The 25,767-nt window shown below is 42.4% G+C and overlaps 3 protein-coding genes across 3 annotated transcripts; 2 read left to right on the top strand and 1 right to left on the bottom strand.

Annotated features, from left to right (window-relative positions):
* Positions 1-633: 633 nt before the first annotated feature.
* On the top strand, positions 634-4,832 carry LOC121552377 (meprin A subunit alpha). Its single transcript, XM_041865261.1, has 14 exons — positions 634-718; positions 819-843; positions 1,067-1,123; positions 1,227-1,267; positions 1,508-1,583; positions 1,747-1,864; positions 2,068-2,243; positions 2,339-2,560; positions 2,745-2,891; positions 3,068-3,283; positions 3,448-3,582; positions 3,700-4,026; positions 4,267-4,437; positions 4,527-4,832. The coding sequence occupies exons 1-14, from the start codon at positions 656-658 to the stop codon at positions 4,592-4,594; spliced, it is 1,842 nt and encodes a 613-aa protein (XP_041721195.1). The 5' UTR covers positions 634-655; the 3' UTR covers positions 4,595-4,832.
* A 1,465-nt stretch (positions 4,833-6,297) lies between these two features.
* Positions 6,298-21,309, top strand: mep1a.2 (meprin A, alpha (PABA peptide hydrolase), tandem duplicate 2). Its single transcript, XM_041865260.2, has 14 exons — positions 6,298-6,383; positions 6,493-6,517; positions 6,605-6,658; positions 6,794-6,834; positions 6,928-7,003; positions 7,094-7,211; positions 8,561-8,736; positions 14,929-15,150; positions 15,329-15,475; positions 15,594-15,809; positions 15,958-16,407; positions 16,643-16,819; positions 19,023-19,236; positions 19,815-21,309. Exons 1-14 carry the CDS (start codon positions 6,321-6,323, stop codon positions 19,963-19,965), a joined length of 2,130 nt encoding a protein of 709 aa, XP_041721194.2. The 5' UTR covers positions 6,298-6,320; the 3' UTR covers positions 19,966-21,309.
* A 1,448-nt stretch (positions 21,310-22,757) lies between these two features.
* On the bottom strand, positions 22,758-24,638 carry LOC121552379 (adhesion G-protein coupled receptor F3). Its single transcript, XM_045211254.1, has one exon. The coding sequence runs from the start codon at positions 24,214-24,216 to the stop codon at positions 22,876-22,878; it is 1,341 nt and encodes a 446-aa protein (XP_045067189.1). The 5' UTR covers positions 24,217-24,638; the 3' UTR covers positions 22,758-22,875.
* Positions 24,639-25,767: the final 1,129 nt, after the last annotated feature.

The following is a 25,767-nucleotide window of genomic DNA, read 5'->3' as shown; positions in this document are numbered from 1 at the left end:
CTGTAAGTCGCTTTGGATAAAAGTGTCTGCTAAATGGCATATTATTTATTATTATTAACTTAACACAGCCATTGAAAAGGAGTGGGACAACATTCTACAGGCCACAATCAACAGCCTGATCAACTCTATGCGAAGGAGCTGTGTCACGCTGCATGAGGCAAATGGTGGTCACACCAGATACTGACTGTTTTTCTGATCCATGCCCTACATATTGTTAAGGTATCTGTGACCAGTCATGTGAAATCCATAGATTAGGGCCTAATGAATATATTTCAATTGATTTATTTCCTTATAGGAACTGTAACTCCAAATCTTTGAAATTGTTGCGTGTTGCGTTTATATTTTGGTTCAGTGTAATTACTATGTTGTTACCAATGGACACTAGCAGAACACAAAAACCCACTATTGCACTCTTGAACACACTTATCAACACTTATCACTCTCATGGCCATATCTGATCATTAACCAAAACTTTCCACTGAACCTGACGAGACAGTTTCAACACAACGATAAAGTATTGGTGTTGTATTGAAGTTTTGAATATGTAACATGATCACCTGTGGGTCAAAGTTTCCCTTCCAGCTTGCTGTATTAAGAGTATTTAAAGGGCTTTAATAAGTGCTGTGGTATCAGGTCTGTGGTCAACCTCTCCAAAATGACAGTACTAAGGCTCTTGTGCTGTCTGGGACTGCTGCTGTCTCTGTCCTCTGCATTCACAGTAAGATCTCTCTCTCTCTTTCTCTCTCTCTCTCGCTCTATCTAATACATTTCCCATGAATGCGTGATTATGAAAAAAACATTCTCATCTCACTTTACAGATTAGGCGGATGTCAAAGGAGAAATGTGAGAACATGTATATATATTTTGTCCTATAATTAATCAAATCATGTGGTACATATACATTTGTAATGTATCCAATCCTTATGGTGCTCATGTCACATTGGTGAGCTATTTTACATAACAATACTTATTTTTAGTTCAAGACAGGTCTAAGAAAAAGTGTTCAAATGGGCTTATAGCAAAAGTAAAATACATTCATCATCTAACATTGTGGCTCTTACTGTAGCCTTTGCCATTGATGCTGATGAGGTAATACGACGAGACATCCCCTTCGTCAACTCAGGTAAGTCTCTTTGTGCATGCTGGTATACAGTGGATGTATTTGATATCCTCTTTGTGATGTTTTAAAACTATCTTCCATGTCTATAATCTTTTATTTTCCATAGGATTGAAGACCCCTGTTGTCGAGGGCGACATTGCATTGAATGTACGTTTATACTGTGTTAAACCTTTCATTGTCTGCAAGTATGTTCGCTGTCTTTCCAATTAGAAGAAAAAATAGGGCTTTCAATAAAAAAAATAAGTGTGCTAAATAGCCTGCACTCTATAAATGAAACTTTGACCTTTTTGCTATCTAGATTTCGATTAATGTGATTTCAATAAAGTTAACGATAGTACGTCCAGTCAATAATTAAGTATTGCAATAAAAGTTATATCACTCCATCAGCCTGGACGCAATGCCCTTGTGGATCCAGCCTTCAGGTGGAAATTCCCCATCCCTTACATACTGGCTGACAGCCTTGGTAAAAATGTGCACCATCTCTCATCCTAGTAACATGATATACACTGGTGATGAACCATGATTAAAGAAGACTAAACTATCGGTATTGTTACCTCTACCATTATAATCAATGCACATACAGATTATAATATTTATAGTCCGTTAATCCCTTGTTTGTCTTTCAGACCTGAATGCCAAGGGGGTCATTTTCCAGGCCTTTGAGATGTACCGGCTGAAATCCTGTGTGGATTTCAAACCCTATGAAGGAGAGAAGAGCTTTATCAAGTTTGAAAAGCTAGATGGGTATAGTTTGTTTTTCTGATATACGAGTCTGCTCCTCCACTCGATGCTTCTAATGATCATAGTCTTAACAGCCTTAGTTGAATCTTGTGTATTACTGGTTGGCTGGAACAAAGGTCTGCACCCACACTGGCACTATGTGGATAAGATCTGTCTCCCGTGTTCAAGAGGTAATTCACTGCTGTGGCATCATGGAATTGTTGCAGTTGCTGGTCTATGGTCGGAGACCTACAGACAGGCCAGCAGTTGTCATTGGGCCCATCCTGTGACTACAAAGGCACCATAATGCATGAGCTCCTCCACGCCCTGGGCTTTTACCACGAACAGTCTCGCACCGACCGAGATGACTATGTGGACATCTGGTGGGACCAGGTCCTGCCTGGTAAGGTCTAAGAGCTCAACACCCAAAACATTTTTGCATGGCAAGCCAAGCCTTATTTTAGAACTTACCACAACCTTTGTGTGTACATTCTACAGGTATGGACCACAATTTTGATAAATACGCTGATGATTTCATCACCGACCAGAACACGCCATACGACTACGAGTCTATCATGCATTACGGTCCATATTCCTTTAACAAAGACCCACGGTACCCAACCATCACAGCCAAGGACCCAGAGATGACCAAAGTGCTGGGCCAGTACAATGACTTCAGCAGCCTGGATCTACTGAGGCTCAACAGGATGTATAACTGCTGTGAGACCCTTTCTCATTAGGACCAGGAGTTTTTCCTGATCAGGTCACATGATCAGGAGGACCATAATTTTTTTCCTAATCACTTGATTTGACCAGAAAAAACTGCTGATGTTGTGTTTAACTTATGTTGTTTTTAGCTGATTAAGTTTGCTTAGTTTGCCTGTGTATGATGTCTGTCCTGTAGCCTCCTCTCTGACGTTGTTGGACCTGTGTGCCTTTGAGACCGTCAACACCTGTGGGATGATCCAGAACCGTAACGATGATGGTGACTGGGTACGCACCAAGAGCCAGCCAGGGTCACATGACCACACTCTCATTGGCCAGTGCAAAGGTAGGGTTAACCTACAGTATTACTAGGGTCAGGAGCCCTGACATTGTCAGAAGAAAAACTCCTGCCCCTACACATCGCAAGGGTGAACACATAGGTTTATCAACCATTTTGAATGGCATACATTACTATTTTACTATAATACATTTATGATAACATCTTGTTTGTGATCTGTGTAGATGCAGGGTTCTTCATGAACTTTTACACTGACACCGGCCGGGCGGAAGACTCAGCTTTTCTGGAATCCAGGGTCCTGCACTCCAAGAGAAATCTGCAGTGTTTGCAGTTCTTCTACAAGATGACAGGAAGCCCCAAGGACAAGCTGGTGGTCTGGACCAGGAAGGAGGATGCTAAGGGCAAAGTCTTATCCCTTACTGCAGCTGGGAATTTCACAGGTAGGCTTGAGAAAAGTGGTGAACAGCCGTGCTCAATAATCTGATAAACCATGACTGTGCTATGTGTTGTAGCATCATAATATAGCTTCAACAGGTATTGTTTGAAAATGTTCAACCTTAAAAATGATGATTACCCTGCATCTCCCCCACATCTGTTTTCACAGGTGATGATGACCACTCCTGGAAGATTGCCCACGTTCCTTTAACGATGGACTCCAAGTTCCGCTATGCCTTCCAGGGGATCAGGGGCGACCCAGCAAACTCCTTGGGGGGGATCCAGGTGGATGACATCACCCTAGGTACGGTACTCTGTCTTAACATTTTAAGTAACTGTAAAACACTTTAGTGTGCAATGCATTATATGACAGGTGCTATCCGAATGAAGTTTATATTGTCATTATTGTTGTTGTTATTAGCGGAGACACGCTGCCCCAGTGGAACATGGCGTATCAAGAACTTCAGCCAGTACATGAAGAGTTACGCCACGGGAGAGTACATCCAGAGCCCACGTTTCTACAGCCCCGAGGGCTACGCCTTCGGAATCCAGCTGCTGCCCAACTCCTACTACGACGGGTACATCGGGGCCTTCTTCCACCTGAGCACCGGGGAGAACGACCAGGCCCTGGAGTGGCCGGCAGGGAACAGACAGGTCACTATCACACTGCTGGACCAGGACTCTGACGTCAGGCAGAGGCAGTCCTTCTCCTACAGCTTCACCACCAGTCCCACTCATCTCATCCCAGGTATGGGGCAGGCTAATGTTGGTTCAAAGGGGCACATAAAGAGAATTTCCTCACACTCAGATTATTGTGGCTATTAAAGCTTTTGGTCAAACAACTGTCATAGCAATACCAACATGTGTGTGAGTCAGCATAAAAAGACGTCTATACATCTATATCCGACAGGACATGGAAATCAATTCACTTCACATAATCTATATGTAGATTATCTGCTGATTTATAATACTCTCCCCACTCTTTCAGACTCCAACATGCTGTACTGGGACAACCCGTCCAAGATGGGGACGTACGACCCGTCCTGTGACTGTTATCATGGCTGGACCTGGGGCTGGAACGCCTACTTCTCCCACTACCACCTAAATAGGAGGAGCTACCTGAAGAATGATGACCTCATTCTCTTCGTTGAGTTTGAAGGTGCGTCTGACTCTACTTTCAAGGGCTCTGAGATATTTTTGACCACTTGAAACTGTATTAAACCTGTTCACTGTTGTTTGTATTTCCAGATCTTACTCCACTAATCAAAACTGAAGTTCCAATCAAGCTTCCAGTTCAGCTCCGGAGTCAGGACTGAGGTTGACCAGAACATTTATGCATTTTTAAATGTCAAATGTTCACTTTTCTTTTTATTTCAAACATTTACATAAAGGCGGTGGAAGTCAACATTAGCATGCCTATACAAGTAAATTATCAGTTGTCAGTTGCAATGTTAAACACTGTCCTGACAATCTGTCTGTGGCCTCCATCTTGAAACCGGTTTGTTTATTTGTAACCTGTGAAATGCAGCTTCATGCAGCTTTTAACTCATTAAAATCAAGCTATTCAAAGTATTGTCGTCTCTAATTTTGTCTTTTCACCAGTTAACCACCATTTGCCCTGCCACCCATAACCAGAATAAAGGATATACAGTGCGCTCCAAAAGTATTGGGACAGTGACAACGTTTTGTTGTTGTTTTAGCTCTGTACTCCAGCACTTTGTATTTGAAATGATATATGAGGTTAAAGTGCAGACTCTTTTTTTTTTTTTTTTTTTTAACACATACAATATATCACACTAACCAAACAACAACAAAAAAACACCACATGTAAACACATGACACAACAATGTTCTCTCTCTGTCACGTTCGTTGAAAGACGGGTCAGACCAAGGCACAGCGTGATATGCATACATGTTTATTTTAACTGAATAAACACCACGACAAAACAATAAACGAAACGAAACGTGAAGTCCAAGGTAATCTAAAATAATCTGAAACACAACCAAACCAAACAGCAAATGCATCCTACAAATGTGTATAGTCACAAGCTTGATGTAGTTGTTGCGTGCTATGAATATGGGACCAAATACTTAACTTTTTTACTACTTTAATACACATATAAGTGAATTTGTCCCAATACATTTGGTCCCCTAAAATGGGGGGGGGGGGGCTATGTACAAAAAGTGCTGTAATCTCTAAATGGTTCACCCGATATGGATGGAAATACCCTCAAATTAAAGCTGACAGACTGCACTTTAACCTCATAGTCATTGTATCATTTCAAATCCCCCCAAAAAATAATAAAACACTTTTCTTAAACTTTTGGAGCTCACTGTATGTTCAAACACACTGACACACTATTACCTGCTCTGCCTGTCATTCATAACATCATGTATCTCAGGATATATTAAGACTAGTAAATACATAAACCTGGAGGAAACACAACTGCAATTAATACACTATTTGTTTTATATTTAAATCATTTAGAAATAAGTTTAAACTTAAGAAACTTAAACCTGCATGCTAAAGTGCATGTCAGAAACTCAATCGAAAACACTAAATCATGTTTGAAACTGTTGCTGACATAGTACCAATACATTATTTCAAAACACAATAACATATTTATCTGCTAAGGTTACAAGATAAGATCAGTGAAGATAATGACATGACAAGGCACATCTGACTGAACGTCAAAGTGAGAGAGAGATGTCATGGTCGTGTGAAGTTCACATTACTCATTACAGTCATTACAAACAGATGTTGGATCTTAATTTGAACCAGTTTGTTACAGCAGGAAAATAATCCTGCAGCAACAGAAAATGTGAATTATTATGTGGATTATAATGAATGGACATTTTTGTAGGGATTGATACATTTTCATTAGGGCAAATCAAGTCTGATATTTTAAAGTGGAATACACTATAAGTTTGCATTTCTAATTAAGATCCTACATCTGTATAGATCAAGTTCCACCCAGACACTGACTTTATTGGTCTGTTTACAATAGCAGATGAACACATATCCAACTCCTCTAGATTAAACATGGGCTCTGTCTATGCACCATGGAGGATCACCACTTTCATCGCAATTCTGGTTGTGTTCAAGGTAGGGCACACATCCTGTGTTATTATAATTATAATTGTACATTTTATCAATAATTGTACATTTTATCAATTATATGTTGTGAGTCAAGCAGTGTCTCTTTTTGTTGTAGGTGCAAGCTGTTCCGACACTTTATGGTAAGTTCTAGATCGTCTCGTGCATAAGGGTGTATGTGTGATAATGCTCTGTGTTCTTACAGAATGGTTTCTCTGTTGAATTATTAGGTGGTGATGCAGATGCAGGTGAATTGCGAGAGGATATACTCGATATCAATTCAGGTAATTAGCTCTACACTCTCTGTTAAACTGTAACATTACTGAAGTTATATAATAATATGTGCAATAATCTCACAAATCTGGCAATACAATTTTTTACTGAGAGTGATTGATTTTTATTATTTTCTGATATTTCAGAAGCAGATCTAAACCTGTTTGAGGGAGACATTGCAGGTGATGTAAGGACACTTCTCTTCATAGCCTTATTATATGTAATAGTTGACTAAACATAAATCAGTTAGCCTACTTCATTTATTTTATGGATTTTGCAGCCAAGGCGAAATGCAATCCTGGATGAAAGGAGAAGATGGAAGTTTCCCATTCCTTACATTTTGACAGATTCGTTGGGTATGTAGGCTCTACCAACCATGTCTCAATGCTGAATGAAATACAATTGTTGACAACATTCTGAAAACTAGTTCATATTCATTCCCTCAGAGCTGAATGCAAAAGGTGTTATTCAGCAGGCATTCGAAGCATACCGCCTGAAATCCTGTGTGGACTTCAAGCCCTACGAGGGAGAAAGCACATATATCTCCTTCACAAAGCTGAGTGGGTGAGTTCAGCCAAATACACTGTAATGCCATGAGCTCTTGCTTAACTTTATGGACTGTCTGTCCTTCCAAAGCATAAAATGCAAGGTTTTATGGAGAGCACAGATTAGAAAATGCTTATCTAAGGAAATTACATTCATTATAGTGTTCTATGCATCTACAGATTCCAAACCTGCAATAAACGGTGACCCCTCTTTTAGTGTTAAGTCGATGAATGTCCTAAAGCATTTTGTTGAATACAGTCCTTCATGTCACCATTGTTATGATGAGGTACAGTATATATTTTGTGTGGACCACAGTACAGTAATGTTATGGTGAAATATGAAGTAAGATGTACTATTGTGAATCAGTTTTCTCCACAGAACAAATGAGGAAACATTGTGTAGTAGATTGTTAATATTTTTCCTTTAGTTTAGCACATTTTTCTTACTTCCTTTTTAAAAACTCTGCATTGTTGGTTAAGGGCTTCTTGGTTAAGAGAATCATGTATGGATCATTTAGCTATTTGATCTAGAATTTTAGGACCCCTTTAGGTATAAAATAAATATATAAAAAAGTATTAATAAAATATGAAATTTGGCCTTTCTACTATAGCCCATAGAAACACATTGGAAAACACATTCATAAATGGCAAAAAAGACAGTCAAAAAAGTAATAATAAGAAACAAGGTTTTTAAGTGTCTGTCCTATATCTAGGAGCTCAGGAAATATTTGTGTGTTTTTTTTAAACACATATTTAACCCTTTTTTTGGGTGGTAGGCAGAAAACATTATTTTAAACTGGTACCGGTTACCTTCAGACGAGTCCCTTGACACTTGTTCTGTGACACTTGTGGGGGTTGTAGCAAAACGAGAGAACATCATCGTGTTCGTGAGAATCTCCCCTTTCCACAGTGGGGTCACATTAGTTTATAGCCCTAACGGTTTGGACACTACCAAACAGAAGTTTGCACATCAACAGCACCAGCTTCAGATGAGTCCTCTGACACTTGTGGGAGTCATAATTGCTATATAACAGGCCAAACTGTTCAGACACTACAGGCGTTTTCGTGAGAAGACCGATTATCGGGATGTCTCATGGTTTGACAAACACCTTTCACCGCAACATCGGCGGATGATGTGGATTGAGAAACAGCCAATTAAAAAAAAAACAGATATCTCTAGCTTAAATTGACTGATTTTGATGGGGATTTCTTTATTATTTTACTTACCGGTGCGTCAATTGACTCTTAGGGGTAAATAAGTAAGCATTTCACGGTATGTGACAAACAACATTTGATTTGATTTAATTTGATTTGATTTTGTGTTTACTCTGGTGTCATAATGCGTAATCCTGTCTGTGACGGCCACAGATGCTGGTCATTTGTAGGAGATGATAAGGTAGGACAGAACCTCTCTATAGGGGCGCGCTGTGACACTAAGGCCATCGTGGAACATGAGCTCCTCCACGCTCTGGGCTTCTACCATGAGCAGTCACGCTCTGACAGAGACGACTACGTCAAGATCTGGTGGGACCAAATCATAGAAGGTGGGTGTGATGGAATTAGGCATAGACGGTGGCAGATACAGTATCAGTTGTGTATCAAATCAAATCAAAGGTTATTGGTGGTGTACATAGATTTGCAGATGTTATCGCAGGTGCAGCGAAATGCTTGTGTTTCTAGCTCCAACATTGCAGTAATACAGTGGCTTGCGAAAGTATTCACCCCCCTTGGCATTTTTCCTATTTTGTTGCCTTACAACCTGGAATTAAAATTGATTTTTGGGGGGTTTGTATCATTTGATTTACACAACATGCCTACCACTTTGAAGATGCAAAATAAAAACATTTGTGGAACAAACAAGAAATAAGACAAAAAAACAGAAAACTTGAGCGTGCATAACTATTCACCCCCCCCCAAAGTCAATACTTTGTAGAGCCACCTTTTGCAGCAATTACAGCTACAAGTCTCTTGGGGTATGTTTCTATAAGCTTGGCACATCTAGCCACTGGGATTTTTGCCCATTCTTCAAGGCAAAACTGCTCCAGCTCCTTCAAGTTAGATGGGTTCCGCTGGTGTAGAGCAATCTTTAAGTCATACCACATATTCTCAATTGGATTGAGGTCTGGGCTTTGACTAGGCCATTCCAAGACATTTAAATGTTTCCCCTTAAACCACTCGAGTGTTGCTTTAGCAGTATGCTTAGGGTCATTGTCCTGCTGGAATGTGAACCTCCGTCCCAGTCTCAAATCTCTGGAAGACTGAAACAGGTTTCCCTCAAGAATTTCCCTGTATTTAGCGCCATCCATCATTCCTTCAATTCTGACCAGTTTCCCAGTCCCTGCCAATGAAAAACATCCTCGGGGTGATGAGAGGTGTTGGGTTTGCGCCAGACATTGCGTTTTCCTTGATAGCCAAAAAGCTCAATTTACATTTCATCTGACCAGAGTACCTTCTTCCATATGTTTGGGGAGTCTCCCACATGCCTTTTGACGAACACCAAATGTGTTTGCTTAGTTTTTTCTTTAAACAATGGCTTTTTTCTGGCCACTCTTCCGTAAAGCCCAGCTCTGTGGCGTGTACGGCTTAAAGTGGTCCTATGGACAGATACTCCAATCTCCGCTGTGGAGCTTTGCAGCTCCTTCAGGGTTATCTTTGGTCTCTTTGTTGCCTCTCTGATTAATGCCCTCCTTGCCTGGGCCGTGAGTTTTGGTGGGCGGCCCTCTCTTGGCAGTTTTATTGTGGTGCCATATTCTTTCCATTTTTTAATAATGGATTTAATGGTGCTCCGTGGGATGTTCAAAGTTTCTAATATTTTTTTATAACCCAACCCTGATCTTTACTTCTCCACAACTTTGTCCCTGACCTGTTTAGAGAGCTCCTTGGTCTTCATGGTGCCGCTTGCTTGGTGGTGCCCCTTGTTTAGTGGTGTTGCAGACTCCGGGTGCATTTCAGAACAGGTGTACATATACTGAGATCATGTGACAGATCATATGACACTTAGATTACACACAGGTGGACTTTATTTAACTAATTATGTGACTTCTGAAGGTAATTGGTTGCACCAGATCTTATTTAGGGGCTTCATAGCAAAGGGGGTGAAAACATACTGTCACGGATGCCGCCGAGGCTGCTCCTCCTCCTTGCTCGGGCAGGCTTCGGCGTTCGTCGTCCCCGGAGTACTAGCTACTGCCGCTCGATGTTTCGATGTTTGTCTTGTATTGTCTAGTTGGTACACCTGTTTCGTATTCTGTATTGATTATGTACCATATAAGTTCCCTTGTTTTATGTTTGCTTTTGTGTGTTATTGTCCGCGTCTCTTGCATGTATGTTCGGCATTGACCATCTTGTTTATTACGCACTCCGCATACATTTCTCCTCTTGTGTTTGGAGGCTTTTGTTTTGTGTGTATTTTACTTTGGAAAGTAAAGTAGTCGTTACTGATCCTCTGTGTCCTGCGCCTGACTTCACCGCCGCATACACCTCAGCATTGACAGAATAACACACCACCCATGGAGTCAGCAGGAGCAGCGGCGGTGACCGAGTCACTGGAGGATCGGGTCAGCAGCCAGGACGCCATGATCCATAGACTCGGCTCCGCCATGCAAGACGTGATGGACACCCTGTGCCGATGGGAAAGAGGAGGCTTGCCCACACCTCCTCCTACATTACCACCACCATCGGCCAGCCCCTCGTACCATCTCCGGAGTCCAGTGGGATTCGGCTCTCGCTCCCGAGGGCATATGATGGCACCGCAGCCGGGTGTCAGGGTTTCCTACTTCAAGTGGAACTCTACCTGGCAACCATACACCCGGTGCCCTCGGGATACGAGAGCGTTTCCGCCCTCATCTCCTGTCTATCCGGCAAGGCTTTGGAGTGGGCCAATGCCGAATGGAGGGGAATAGACGCCGCCACCATCAGCTACGCTGAGTTCTCCCGCCGCTTCAGGGCTGTTTTCGATCATCCCCCAGAGGGTAAAGCGGCGGGGGAGTGTCTGTTCCACCTCCGACAGGGGAAGAGGAGCGCACAAGAGTTCGCCCTGGACTTCCGGACTCTAGCGGCGGATGCGGGGTGGAATGAGAGGGCCCTCATCGACCACTATCGGTGCAGCCTGCGAGAGGACGTTCGACGAGAGTTGGCCTGCAGGGACACCAATCTAAACTTCGATCAGTTGGTGGACATGTCGATCTGTCTGGATACCCTGCTGGCTACCCGCGGACGTCCGGAGTTGGGGCCGTCCAGTCCATCCCCCAGCACCTCCGAGCCGAGCCCTATGGAGCTCGGGGGTGCTGGCGCTAGAGAGAGGAGGAGAGAGATCCGGAGGGAGGCCGTCCTCTGCACCAACTGTGGCCGTAGAGGACACACTGCGGTTCGGTGCTGGGGAGGGTCTCCAGGGGATCGAGGCAACAGGTCACACACTGGGGAGTCATTCCAGGTGAGTAGGCGCCCAACTCACCCAGAGCTCTCTGTTGTTCACCTGTGTATACAAGTAGTATTTCCCCAGGTTGCATCTCATTCCCAGCATAAGGCGCTAGTCGATTCAGGCGCAGCTGGGAATTTTATTGATCGTAATTTTTGTGTTAAAGTTAGGGATTTCCCCTCCTACCAGTAGATGTGCACTTTCCTATTCATGCCCTAGATAGCCGTCCGTTGGGATCTGGGTTGATTAGGGAGGTCACAGCGCCACTAAAGATGAGGACGCAGGGGGTCATGAGGGAGATCATTCAGTTGTATCTGATCGACTCTCCTGCGTATCCCGTGGTGCTGGGACTTCCTTGGTTAATCTCCCATGACCCCACCATTTCGTGGCAACAGAGGGCTCTCAAGGAGTGGTCTGACCAGTGTGTCGGGCGGTGTCTAGGTGTTTCCGTAGGGGGCGACCACGGTGGAAAGTCCGAACCAAATGCCCGCACTGCACATTCCTCCTGAGTATGATGATTTGGCACTCGTGTTCAGTAAGACGAGGGCGACGCGATTGCCACCTCATAGACAGGGGGATTGTGCGATAGACCTCCAGGCAGGTGTTGCACTTCCGCAGTAGTCATGTGTATCCTCTGTCTCAAGAGGAGACGGCGGCTATGGAGACATACATAGCCGAGTCTCTGAGACAGGGATACGTACGGCCCCTCCACTTCTCCTGCGTCCTCGAGTTTATTTTTTGTGAAGAAGAAGGATGGAGGGTTGCGCCCGTATTGATTACCGTAGTCTCAATCAGATCACTGTTAAATGCAGTTATCCTCTCCCTCTGATTGCGAGTATGACGGAATCAATACACAGAGCGCGCTTTCTTCACAAAACTGGATCTCAGGAGCGCCTACAACTTGGTGCGCATTAGGGAGGGAGATGAATGGAAGACAGCATTTAGTACCACCTCGGGTCACTATGAGTATCTCGTCATGCCATACGGGTTAATGAATGCTCCTTCATCTTCCAATCCTTTGTGGACGAGATCTTCCGGGATTTGCATGGGCAGGGTGTAGTGGTGTATATTGACGACATTCTAGTTTACTCTTCTACACGAGCCGAGCATGTAGCCCTGGTGCGTCGAGTGTTGGGTAGGCTGTTGGAGCATGACTTGTATGTCAAGGCAGAGAAATGTTTGTTTTTCCAGGAGTCCATCTCCTTCCTGTGCCATTGGTTGTCCGCGTCAGGGGTGGAGATGGAGATTGACCACGTTTCAGCTGTGCGTAATTGGCGGACTCCAACCACGGTTAAGGAGGTGCAGCGGTTTTGGGGTTTTGCCAATTACTACCGGAGGTTTATCCTGGGTTTTGGACAGGTAGCAGCTCCCATCACCTCCCTGCTGAAGGGGGCCCCCGCAGCATACACCTCAGCATTGACACATACGCACGCACCACTTTTCTGTTATTTATTTTTTAGAATTTTAGAATAGTTTTTTAGAATATTTTTTTTCATTCCACTTCACCAATTTGGACTATTTTGTGTATGTCCATTACATGAAATCCAAATAAAAATCAATTTTAAATTACAGGTTGTAATGCAACAAAATAGGAAAAACGCCAAGGGGGATGAATCCTTTTGCAAGGCACTGTACTTAGCAATAATAAGAAAACAAAACACAATCCACACAAAGAAATAAGAGCAACTGTACCTGGTGAAGTGAATTACAAGCTTCTAACAATTTTGAATAACACATTCTGTAACCTACATACAGTGGGGAGAACAAGTATTTGATACACTGCCGATTTTGCAGGTTTTACTACTTACAAAGCATGTAGAGGTCTGTAATTTTTATCATAGGTACACATCAACTGTGAGAGACGGAATCTAAAACAAAAATCCAGAAAATCACATTGTATGATTTTTAAGTAATTAATTTGCATTTTATTGCATGACATAAGTATTTGATACATCAGAAAAGCAGAACTTAATATTTGGTACAGAAACCTTTGTTTGCAATTACAGAGATCATACGTTTCCTGTAGGTCTTGACCAGGTTTGCACACACTGCAGCAGGGATTTTGGCCCACTCCTCCATACAGACCTTCTCCAGATCCTTCAGGTTTTGGGGCTATCGCTGGGCAATACGGACTTTCAGCTCCCTCCAAAGATTTTCTATTGGGTTCAGGTCTGGAGACTGGCTAAGCCACTCCAGGACCTTGAGATGCTTCTTACGGAGCCACTCCTTAGTTGCCCTGGCTGTGTGTTTTGGGTCGTTTTCATGCTGGAAGACCCAGCCACGACCCATCTTCAATGCTCTTACTGAGGGAAGGAGGTTGTTGGCCAAGATCTCGCGATACATGGCCCCATCCATCCTCCCCTCAATACGGTACAGTCGTCCTGTCCCCTTTGCAGAAAAGAATCCCCAAAGAATGATGTTTCCACCTCCATGCTTCACGGTTGGGATGGTTTTCTTGGGGTTGTACTCATCTTTCTTCTTCCTCCAAACACGGCGAGTGGAGTTTAGACCAAAAAACTATATTTTTGTCTCATCAGACCACATGCCCTTCTCCCATTCCTCCTCTGGATAATCCAGATGGTCATTGGCAAACTTCAGACAGGCCTGGACATGCGCTGGCTTGAGCAGGGGGACCTTGCGTGCGCTGCAGGATTTTAATCCATGACGGCGTAGTGTGTTACTAATGGTTTTCTTTGAGACTGTGGTCCCAGCTCTCTTCAGGTCATTGACCAGGTCTTGCCGTGTAGTTCTGGGCTGATCCCTCACCTTCCTCATGATCATTGATGCCCCACGAGGTGAGATCTTGCATGGAGCCCCAGACCGAGAGTGATTGACCGTCATCTTGAACTTCTTCCATTTTCTAATAATTGCGCCAACAGTTGTTGCCTTCTCACCAAGCTGCTTGCCTATTGTCCTGTAGCCCATCCCAGCCTTGTGAAGGTCTACAATTTTATCCCTGATGTCCTTACACAGCTCTCTGGTCTTGGCCATTGTGGAGAGGTTGGAGTCTGTTTGATTGAGTGTGTGGACAGGTGTCTTTTATATAGGTAACGAGTTCAAACAGGTGCAGTTAATACAGGTAATGAGTGGAGAACAGGAGGGCTTCTTAAAGAAAAACGAACAGGTCTGTGAGAGCCGGAATTCTTACTGGTTGGTAGGTGATCAAATACTTATGTCATGCAATAAAATGCAAATTCATTACTTAAAAATCATACAATGTGATTTTCTGGATTTTTGTTTTAGATTCGTGCTTTGTAAGTAGGAAAACCTGCAAAATCGGCAGTGTATCAAATACTTGTTCTCCCCACTGTATCTACAGGAAAGGAGCACAACTTCAACAAGTATGAGGACGACTTCATCACAGACCTGAACACGCCGTATGACTATGAGTCCGTCATGCACTACAGGCCATTGTCTTTCAACAAGAACGCCACCATCCCTACCATCACCACAGCCATCCCAGCGTTCAATGAGATCATCGGACAGCGTCTGGACTTCAGTGCAGTAGACCTGCTCAGGCTGAACCGCATGTACGACTGCAGTAAGTGACCCAGATAGAATGACCTATATGATCAAACTGCAAGAGCCATCAACTTTGCTCAGTAGCATCAAATAAAGTGTAAGGAAATTATGATGAACAACCACAGCCTTAGACATTCTGATAGAGATTTGATGATGATGATTATGAATGTTAGCTAACAGAGTTTCTATTTTTGCAGCCAATACACACACTCTCCTGGACCAGTGTTCCTTTGAGCTGATCAACATCTGTGGTATGATCCAGGGTGAGACTGACCAGGCAGACTGGGTCCAGACCCTGAGCAGCGCTGAGGAGACAGACCACACACTGGCAGGCCGCTGCAGAGGTACCTACTACATACACACATGGACAAAATCTTTCACATCCTTCATCCTTCCACATGATGTTATCAATCAGAAATCATTGGTTAATTATTTGTACTGTACCTATGACCCTCTCTGTAGATGCTGGCTATTTCATGAGGTTTGACACATCTAAAGCGACAGTGGGGAAAAGTGCTCTTCTAGAGTCACGCATCCTCTACCCTAAGAGGAGCGAGCAGTGTCTGCAGTTCTTCTACAAGATGATTGGCCCCCCCGGGGACAGGCTGTTAGTGTGGGTCAGAACTGATGATGGGACGGGAAATGTCTGCAGTGTCAAGAAGGTCCACACCATCACAGGTACTGTTCAGGATAACCCCACTTTCAACGAAAGACATAAATATGTTACACATATGGTTTGTAGAGTTTTGATGGTGTCTGTGTTGCATGTTACTCCCGGAGTATAGGAAGATGATCAGGAAGCTGATCAGGTGTCTTATTTCCTCAGGGGATGGAGATGATGCCTGGAACATAGCCCACGTGACCCTGAAGGTCAAAGAGAGGTTCCGCTACTTCTTCCAGGGCGTGGTAGGGTCCAACAACAATACAGCGGGGGCCATCTTGATCGATGACATCACATTAACAGAAACCACGTGCCCCAGCGGTGTTTGGAGAATTCAGAACTTCACTGGCCTGCTCGCCACAACGCCAGCCGGAGGGCATATCAGGAGCAAGCCGTTCTACAGCGCTGAGGGTTACGCTTATGGGATCAGCCTCTACCCCAAGGGAAGAGACGGCACATATCCTGACTATGTGGGCGTGACCTTCCATCTATGCAGCGGGGAGAACGACGGTGTGATGGAATGGCCAGTGATCAACAGGCAGGCCACTGTCACTGCCATGGACCAGGACCCCGACGCTAAGCTGAGGATGTCTGCCACCAGAAGCTTCACCACCGGTCAGTTAATGTAATCATGTGTTTATGAGTTCCTTATGTAAAATATGTCTTGCATCGCATACAAACAGGCACAGTATTGTTCAGTATTTACTGACTCGTTGTGAAAATCTACATGTTTGTCTGATCTTAGTCCACCATAAAATATAATATAAATGTATACACCAGGCAATCCTTTGATACATGTAAAATGATTGGCTTTGTAACATGTTAATACCATAATTGTTTTCTTCTCCAGATACTACTAACCCATATTGGGTCAAGCCCACCAGCACCAGTGGGGCGGAGTGGGACGCGAGCTGCAACTGCTACAGAGGATCTGAGTATGGATGGACTACGTTCCTCTCTCATGACCAGCTGCACAGGAAAAGCTTTCTCAAGAACGATGATCTCATCATTATTGCCGACTTTGACGGTGAGGGCCTGCACAGCAAACTTGACAACATCAGTTTATTTGCTCCACATACAAAATATTGAGACACACACTACCGGTCAACAGTTTTAGAACACCTACTCATTCAAGGGTTTTTCTTAATTTTTTACTATTGTCTACATTGTAGAATAATAGTGAAGACATCAAAACTATGAAATAACACATATGGAATCATGTATTAACCAAAAAAGTGTTAAACAAATCAAAATACACTACCGGTCAAAAGTTTTAGAACACTTACTCATTCAAGGGTTTTTCTTTATTTTTACTATTTTCTACATTGTAGAATGATAGTGAAGACATCAAAACTATGAAATAACATATATGGAATCATGTAGTAACAAAAAAGTGTTAAACAAATCAAAATATATTTTATATTTGAGATTCTTCAAATAGCCACCTTTTGCCTTGATGACAGCTTTGCACACTCTTGGCATTCTCTCAACCAGCTTAATGAGGTAGTCACCTGGAATGCATTTCACTTAACAGATGTGCCTTCTTAATGAATTTGAGCCAATCAGTTTTGTTGTGACAAGGTAGGGGTGTATACAGAATATAGCCCTATTTGGTAAAAGTCCAAGTCCATATTATGTCAAGAACAGCTCAAATAAGCAAAGAGAAACGACAGTCCATCATTACTTTAAGACATGAAGGTTAGTCAATACGGAACATTTCAAGAACTTTGAAAGTTTCTTCAAGTGCAGTCACAAAAACCATCAAGCGCTATGATGAAACTGGCTCTCATGAGTACCGCCACAGGAATGGAAGACCCAGAGTTACCTCTGCTGCAGAGGATAAGTTCATTAGAGTTACCAGCCTCAGAAATTGCAGCCCAAATAAATGCTTCACAGAGTTCAAGTAACAGACACATCTCAACGTCAACTATTGAGAGGAGACTGCGTGAATCAGGCCTTCATGGTCGAATTGCTGCAAAGAAACCACTACTAAAGGACACCAATAAGAAGAAGAGACTTGCTTGGGCCAAGAAACACGAACAATGGACATTATAACGGTGGAAATTTGTCCGTTGGTCTGGAGTCCAAATTGGAGATTTTTGGTTCCAACCGCCGTGTCTTTGTGAGACGCTGTGTGGGTGAACGGATGATCTCCGCATGTGTATTTCCCACCGTAAAGCATAGAGGATGAGGTGTTATTGTGTGGGGGTGCTTTGCTGGTGACACTGTCTGTGATTTATTTAGAATTCAAGGCACACTTAACCAGCAAGGCTACCACAGCATTCTGCAGCGATAGGCCATCCCATCTGGTTTGGGCTTTGTGGGACTATCATTTGTTTTTCAACAGGATAATGACCTAACACACCTCCAGGCTGTGTAAGGGCTATTTTACCAAGAAGGAGAGTGATGGAGTGCTGCATCAGATGACCTGGCCTCCACAATCCCCCGACCTCAACCCAATTGAGATGGTTTGGGATGAGTCGGACCGCAGAGTGAAGGAAAAGCAGCCAACAAGTGCTCAGCATATGTGGGAACTCCTTCAAGACTGTTGGAAAAGCATTCCAGGTGAAGCTGGTTGAGAGAATGCCAAGAGTGTGCAAAGCTGTCATCAAGGCAAAGGGTGGCTGTTTGAAATTTAAAATATATTTTGATTTGTTTAACACTTTTGTGGTTACTACATGATTCCATATGTGTTTTTTCATAGTTATGATGTCTTCACTATTGTTCTACAATGTAGAAAATAGTAAAAATAAAGAAAAACACTTGAATGATAATGTGTTCTAAAACCTTTGACCGGTAGTGTATTTTGATTTGTTTAACACCTTTTTGGTTAATACATGATTCTATATGTGTTATTTTATAGTTTTGATGTCTTCACTATTGTTCTACAATGTAGAAAATAGTAAAAATAAAGAAAAACACTTGAATGAGTAGGTGTTCTAAAACTTTTGACCGGTAGTCTATACTGTAGTTCTATATAGTGTATTGTTATGTGATGATTTGAACGGTTTGTTTTGTGATGATTTTAACTGTTTCGGACTGTTACTATTTAACCTAACCCACGTCACCCTAAAACTGTGCAAGGCAATCAATTGACATGGTCACTTTACAGAAAGAGACATAGTAGAGTTGAATAATTTAGCAGCTGGATTGTTACCACACAAGACATAAAAAACAACAACATTCTCTCTCCTAACGCTAAACAATTATTCTTTGTGGATGTGTTCCAGATTTGACACACCTGGTGAAGACGGAGGTCCCTGTCCAACCAAAGAGTCCCAGTGATGACCTCCCAGAGGAGGAGACCCCCAGACAGGAGGAGGAGATGGCTGACGGTCCCAAACACAGACAGGCACGGGCCGCCCCTAGTGACCCGTGTAGCCCCGCCCCCTGCCTCAACGGGGGAGTGTGTGTGGTTGAGAAACACGGGAAAGCCACGTGCAGGTGTGTTTATAAGTATGACTTTCACAACCTCATATCAACACCTAGTGGTCGATTCAATCCGTATAGCGGAAGTTCAGCGCTATAGCGTGATTGAAATTTAAAGACAATCTTCCCATGTTTGCAGAGACTACATTTACGGTAAACGCTGCAAATGTCGGCTCAATCGGAAATGATCTTTAAATATTAATTGTGCTATAGCGCTGAACTTCAGCGATACAGATTGAATGGAGCTCCTACTGTAGTTACTGTGTGACAAACCATACACACATTTCCTTTCCTTTTTTTCATACACACATTTCCATTCCAAAAACTGCCCGATCTTTGTCTGTGTTGACTGATTCTGTAATTGGGCATTTTGACAAGGGCACATCACATCTGGGTCACTACTTGTAGTTCTGGTTGAGTTTTTCAGGGCTTGATAAGTGCAATTTACAGTACGTTATAATTTTTACATGCTCCCTGCATTTCTACTAATTTTTGCTTCCATGAAAGCACAGTACAATATGTTATAGGAGACAAAGAGTGAGTATGTGTTTCACCGTTATTACTGACTCATAATTGCTGTTATTCTCACAAAGGTGTGCCTCTGGCCAGGCCACATACTATGCTGGTGAGACGTGTGAGAAGCAGCATATCGATGGCAGCATTCTGGGCATTCTGATTGGTGGAGCTGCAGGTACGATCGTTCTGACTCTGGCAATTTTCTCAGTCATCCGGAGAAGTCACTGAGTCACCACACTGCATCACAGCTATACTCATGTACCACCTCAATCCCAATGCCTCTCTAAGAAACAGTGATAGTAGAGTGCCACGCCTATTGTATACTTGATATCATTTGTTTGAATCAATAAGAACTCTGTGACCATGGCCGGTATTCAATCAATTAATTGCAGATAGTGACTTTTCAGAGGCCAGGTCCCTCTCCAAAATGTATCAACTGTATGTGAAATTATATATTAGTGACTTATGTTTATGTTAGGTTTGGACCTTTGTAATTGTACATAACATGAACTAAAACAACATTGTGGCAATTTGCTCAAGAATGAAATAATTGCTTCTGTGAGATTTATGTTTCTTTATTTTATTGATTATTAGATGATTGCAAGAGCACACACACACATACAGATAACAATGTAAAATTGTAATAAAATTAACATAGGGCTATGTTATCCATGTTATAGCGTGATTGACATTTAAAGGCAATTTCCGATTGGATTGACATTTGCAGCGTTTACCGTGAATGCAGTCTCTGAGAAACGTGGGAACACTGCCTTTAAATGTCAATCGCACTCTGGATTGAATCTAGGCCATAGACTAATGGAGTTACTACCCTTCCCTAATAAAGCTAGTTAATCTAGGGGCTCTATTCAATCCATAGCACTGAAGATCCGCTGTATAGCGCAATTGACAATTAAAGGCAACGTTCCCGCGGTTACAGAGACTGCATTCATGGTAAATGCTGCATATGTCAACTCAATTGGAAATTACCTTTACATTTTTATGCGGATCTTCCACGATACTTTGTCGATATGGATTTAATCCAGCCCTAGGTTTCTCATTCTAATACATAAATGCATTTTCTCTACAGCCACAAATGATGCTGCAATATTCATATCAATCAATTGGTGGAGGTGGGTTTAGATGAAAAAATAATTATGCCGGGATTCAATCAAAGGCACGTTGTCTATCAAGTGCACAGCACTTGAATGGCATTTTCCAGGTAATTTCTGCTTGAGCCGATATCTGCAGTGTTTACCGTGAATGCAATCTCTGCAAATGTTGGGGAAATAGCCTTTAAAAGGCACTTTGTCAGTATGCAATGTGTTTGTCTACAACAAGCCTCTGATTGAATTCCGGCCTTCCTTTATTACAATAACTTTGATTGACACTTTTAATCTACAGTCATAATTAATGCAAGTACAGAAAAACTCAATAAATTAAATCAAAAGTAATAATAACCAAATGCCATTGACCAACATAGCAGTAATTGTATGACATCTCTTTTGACATCATAGCATGCTACAGTACTGTTTGTAGAAAATAGGCTTATAAAAGTTTACAGGAAATCACAAAGATGTGTTTAGCAATTGATTAATGTGTAGGAGTTCAGTTATTAATATGAAACATGATAGGTAATTGACATAATATAATTAATTCATGATAAGACCTGTCTAAATACCACCTAAACCTCAGCCATCCCTGTATTTGAGGAACCAACCAGGTGGATGTTTCTCTCTGGGTGAGAGTAGTGGCAGACACATGGATTGGTCCTGATCCAGTATATAGATAGTTTTCTGAGGCAGAAAACATATGATGAGTACATTGTCCTTCAATCCCCAATCGTGCAAACCCTTGGAGTGTGCAGGCTTTTGTTACAGCCCAGTGCTAACATGCCTGATTTAACTAATCAAGGGCTTGAAGAGTTAAGTGTTAATTGCATTAATGAAATTACATGTGTTTAGCAGCAGACATGTGCGTGTCTTGTATCAAGACTGTACAAACCTCGATGTTCATCACTTATTTGAAGTGGTTTTCATATTCTCACATTTCTCTTTGGTAGTAGGTGCCTGGTGAGAGAGGTGGGCAGATTTAGAGCTGAGCTTTCAGTAACACATGACATTACGTTGCTTTTCTGTATAGTAACACTATAATTACACTGGCATTACAACGTTGGTACATAGTACTTTATTTTGCTTTGCTTTCTAACTACAAAGGAATAGAGCTGGGCGTTTTTTGTTATTAAACAGTCTTTATAAACTGGGTGGTTCGAGCCCTGAATGCTGATTGGCTGATTGGTATAATAATAATAATAATATGCCATTTAGCAGACGCTTGTATCCAAAGCGACTTACAGTCATGTGTGCATACATTTTTACGTATGGGTGGTCCCGGGGATCGAACCCACTACCCTGGCGTTACAAGCGCCATACTCTACCAATTGAGCTACAGAGGTACCACGGGTATGACAAAACATGTATTTTTACTGCTCAAATTACATTGGTAACCGGTTTATAATAGCAATAAAGCACCTCGGGGGTTTGTGATATATGGTCAATATACCACGGCTAAAGGCTGTGTCCAGGCATTCCACGTTGCGTCGTGCATAAGAACAGCCTTTAGCCGTGGTATATTGGCCATGTACTACACCTCCTCAGGCCTTATTGCTTAAGTATTCAATTTGTGTAAAGCCATCCACTTCCATTACCATGTCATTACAAGACATTACCAAAGTACTATGGAAGTACAATGTTGTAACTAGCGTAATTATAGGATTCCTACACAGGTATAAGAGCAACTTGAAGAAAAATGTAACCACATTTCACTGCTCTATAATTGAATGGAAAGACAACAAAAGCAGAAATAAAAGAGCAGAACTCACCCAAGCCAAGTTCAACACCTCATCTCGCACCTTGTATTAACATGACAAAAAAGGAGTAGTGGTAAGTATACATAATATCTACACAGTTAGCATACATAATTCACTATTGTAACACTATTCAATTACATAAACTCCCTAAGGATTGACAAATACCCTTTTCTCTGCAAAACCTCCAGTCAGCAAAATGAAGAGGCCCTGAAAAACATTACACTATGAATACAATGGCAAAAACTGATTTCAGCTTCTTTCACTCAATAGTTTCAGACAGGAATATCTGTAATGGAAAATATATGAAAAAGTACCTGAAAGGAGTTTATGATGGAGAAAGCATAATTCACCACAACACCCATTGGTGCCCTGCTATCAATGCTCAGCACAAAGAATCCCAAAACCCATGTTATCCCAAAGACTGGCGTTAACAAGACCACCCCTTTCATGATGCTTTTGGCTGTCTCTTTCTCGTCGGATTTACTCCCATCAGAAACAGTGGACTTTAGGAGTGTCATGATGACAACACCCATGGAGAAGAAATTCATAAAAACAATCGTCCCGACGGGCAGAAGAAATGCGTGAATGGACCCCTTCAGAAGTCCCTCGTAAATGAGCCAGCAGGTTTCTGTGTCGTGGTAGGGTTTCCCTGTGTATTTGTAGTACACATAGGTAACCGACACGATCACTGTGGGACAGATGTAGCCGAGGACGGTGGACAGGAGCAGATACACCCTCTTCCTCAGCGGGTGGAAGATGAAGATGAGCTGGTGTAGTAGCATGATGCTGAGGCATAGCATCCAGCAGAACATAGCCAGGAAGAAGAACTGCTTGGTCACGGTCAGGACGAGGCACCAGGTAGGAGTTTGGATGCTGGGGAAGTAGACAGCCAGCATACTGCAGTCGGCCAGTAACAGGCACAGAGAGATGTTGACCAGGGCCGTGTGGCGGAAGTGCGAGAGGTTGGACTTGACGACGGCCGACCACACCAGCGCCTCGATGATGAGGAAGATGAGGAGGGAGCAGATGGACACGCCGAGGCCCACGTAGGTGATCTCATCCAGAAAAAGCAGGGTCACCGGGGTCTTTGACATCAGCACTGAGAAGGAGGTCAGATGGGTGCACTCGCAATAGCTTCTATTGTTGACCATTTTCTTCCACTTGCAGCCTTCTTCAGACCATTCCATCAATGTGGTGTTCCAGAACACACAGAGGATGTTATAGTCTTGAGCCATTGACTTGGTGATGGGAAAGTCCAATTTGATGTTTGTTTTGGAGTCATTGCTGTTTTGCAGTGTGGCTGACACCACAATGCTAGGGAACTTATAGTCTGGGAAATTTGAATTGTTTAATTTGTCAGCTAGGTTTTTTACTCCCACAGTTTTCACTATTCCCGAGGACAGGGCCAATGTGACTTCTACGCCAAACACAGTTCCATTGCAAGATGTGTTGTTTTGACCATTGCAGAGTATCAGTTGTATATTTGGGGTGTCATTTCCGTCACTGGTATTCATTTTGATGTTATTCACTAGACCTTCGACAGACTGGAGGTATTTTGAGGACATGTCGTATTCAAGGGTTTTGTTGACTGTCTTCCAAGAGTTATTCAACATGTTGCTTGCTGCACCAAGAAATACCTGAAAAAATATATATACATTTATGTTTCTGTATGAGATATATTGTACACAACTGTATAATTCTTAATTGGGGTATGGCTCACATCTAAAATGGAGTTATCCAGGTTGATGTTTGCTGATGCTTGCGACATGATATCCAGAACATTGATGGATGCACTCACATCAGCAACTGAGGTAGCATCCATGTTGTTCTTCAAACCAGAAAAGATTTGAAGAGCAACCTCCTGAGTGGCCCCAAGTCCCTCTTTAAAGTTCTGTGATGGTAAAACAAACATGGAATAGTAACTTTGTTTCTTATACCAACACATTCTATAGGCCCAGAGTATTTCAATGCAAGTCACACATCATTCCAGTGGCTGGATGTGTAGTTGAAGAATGTGAGATATCATATGACCAACCCGTGACTAATGTCATATTACTAAAATGCAGGAATGCAAACACTTTTACTGAAAATATAGGCATTCACCAAAACATAACCAATGTTCCATATCAACTTTACAGTATGAAAGTTGTATGAGTGCAGAAGGTGAAAGGCCATACTCACTGCTGCTAAATTGACAACTTTGTTTATTTCCTCATTGACACAGTTATCCAGCACATCCATCCATTCAGGCCCCCTGCATGTCCGCTCTTGGTACCCCACTTTATTCACCTCACATTCTCGGATGATAACAGTGACACCTTTTGGGGTTTTTGGCCATATGTGTTCTTCAGGACAAGCCTTGTCCTTGTCCTGAGCTGATTAAAAACAGCAGTAAAGAGTATTAATAAGAATTAAACCTCCACTTCATTGAGTGAACTTAATTAATCTTCTTAATCCCCTTCAGGATGTAAGGGGACTTTAACAAATCACTTAAGAAACACATTTGAGTGATAGTAATAAACTTGTATGGCTTTTCTTTTTTTTCTTTTTTTTTATGGACTCATGCAATCTAACATACCATATATCACTGGGATAGTTATAGATGCATTCTTGTTCTCATCCTTCTGGTTTTGAAATGTGACAATGACAACATTGGATGGGCTTGAAGGATCGCAACTTATCTTCTGAGTTACGGTGTAGGTGGTCCCCGCTAGTGGTACTAGAATAGAATGTGGTTACACTTTATTTGGATAGTGAAGATTTTCCATCTGTAGATGCTCTACAGATGGTCATACTATCAACAAACTATCTGTTAATAAGCAACTGCTTATTTTTCTCAAGTTACTGCAACTTTATACATTTTGAGCACGATGAGAAATAAGGTTATACATAGTTCAAGACACAAGACTAAGAGTTCATAAGAGTACCTGGTTGAGTTTGGGGTTTATTTTGGTATGCCCAAGTGACGTTGTATTGCTCTGTGCTGTTCTCGATGGTTGCAGTGACTGTCACAGAGTTTGTATCTTGGCAATCTACAGTCAGTGGGACACTCGACATGGTGATCTTATCTGGTAGCAGGGCTACCTTCAACTCTGCAGAAGCTGCGTGCACAATGGACCCTTCGGAAAATCCACACTTATAAATCCCTTCAGAAGCATTAAGAG

The sequence above is a fragment of the Coregonus clupeaformis genome, chromosome 36 (genome assembly GCF_020615455.1).
Source record: "Coregonus clupeaformis isolate EN_2021a chromosome 36, ASM2061545v1, whole genome shotgun sequence".
NCBI classification, from domain to species: domain Eukaryota; kingdom Metazoa; phylum Chordata; class Actinopteri; order Salmoniformes; family Salmonidae; genus Coregonus; species Coregonus clupeaformis.
This window is presented reverse-complemented; position numbering and strand designations above follow the sequence as displayed.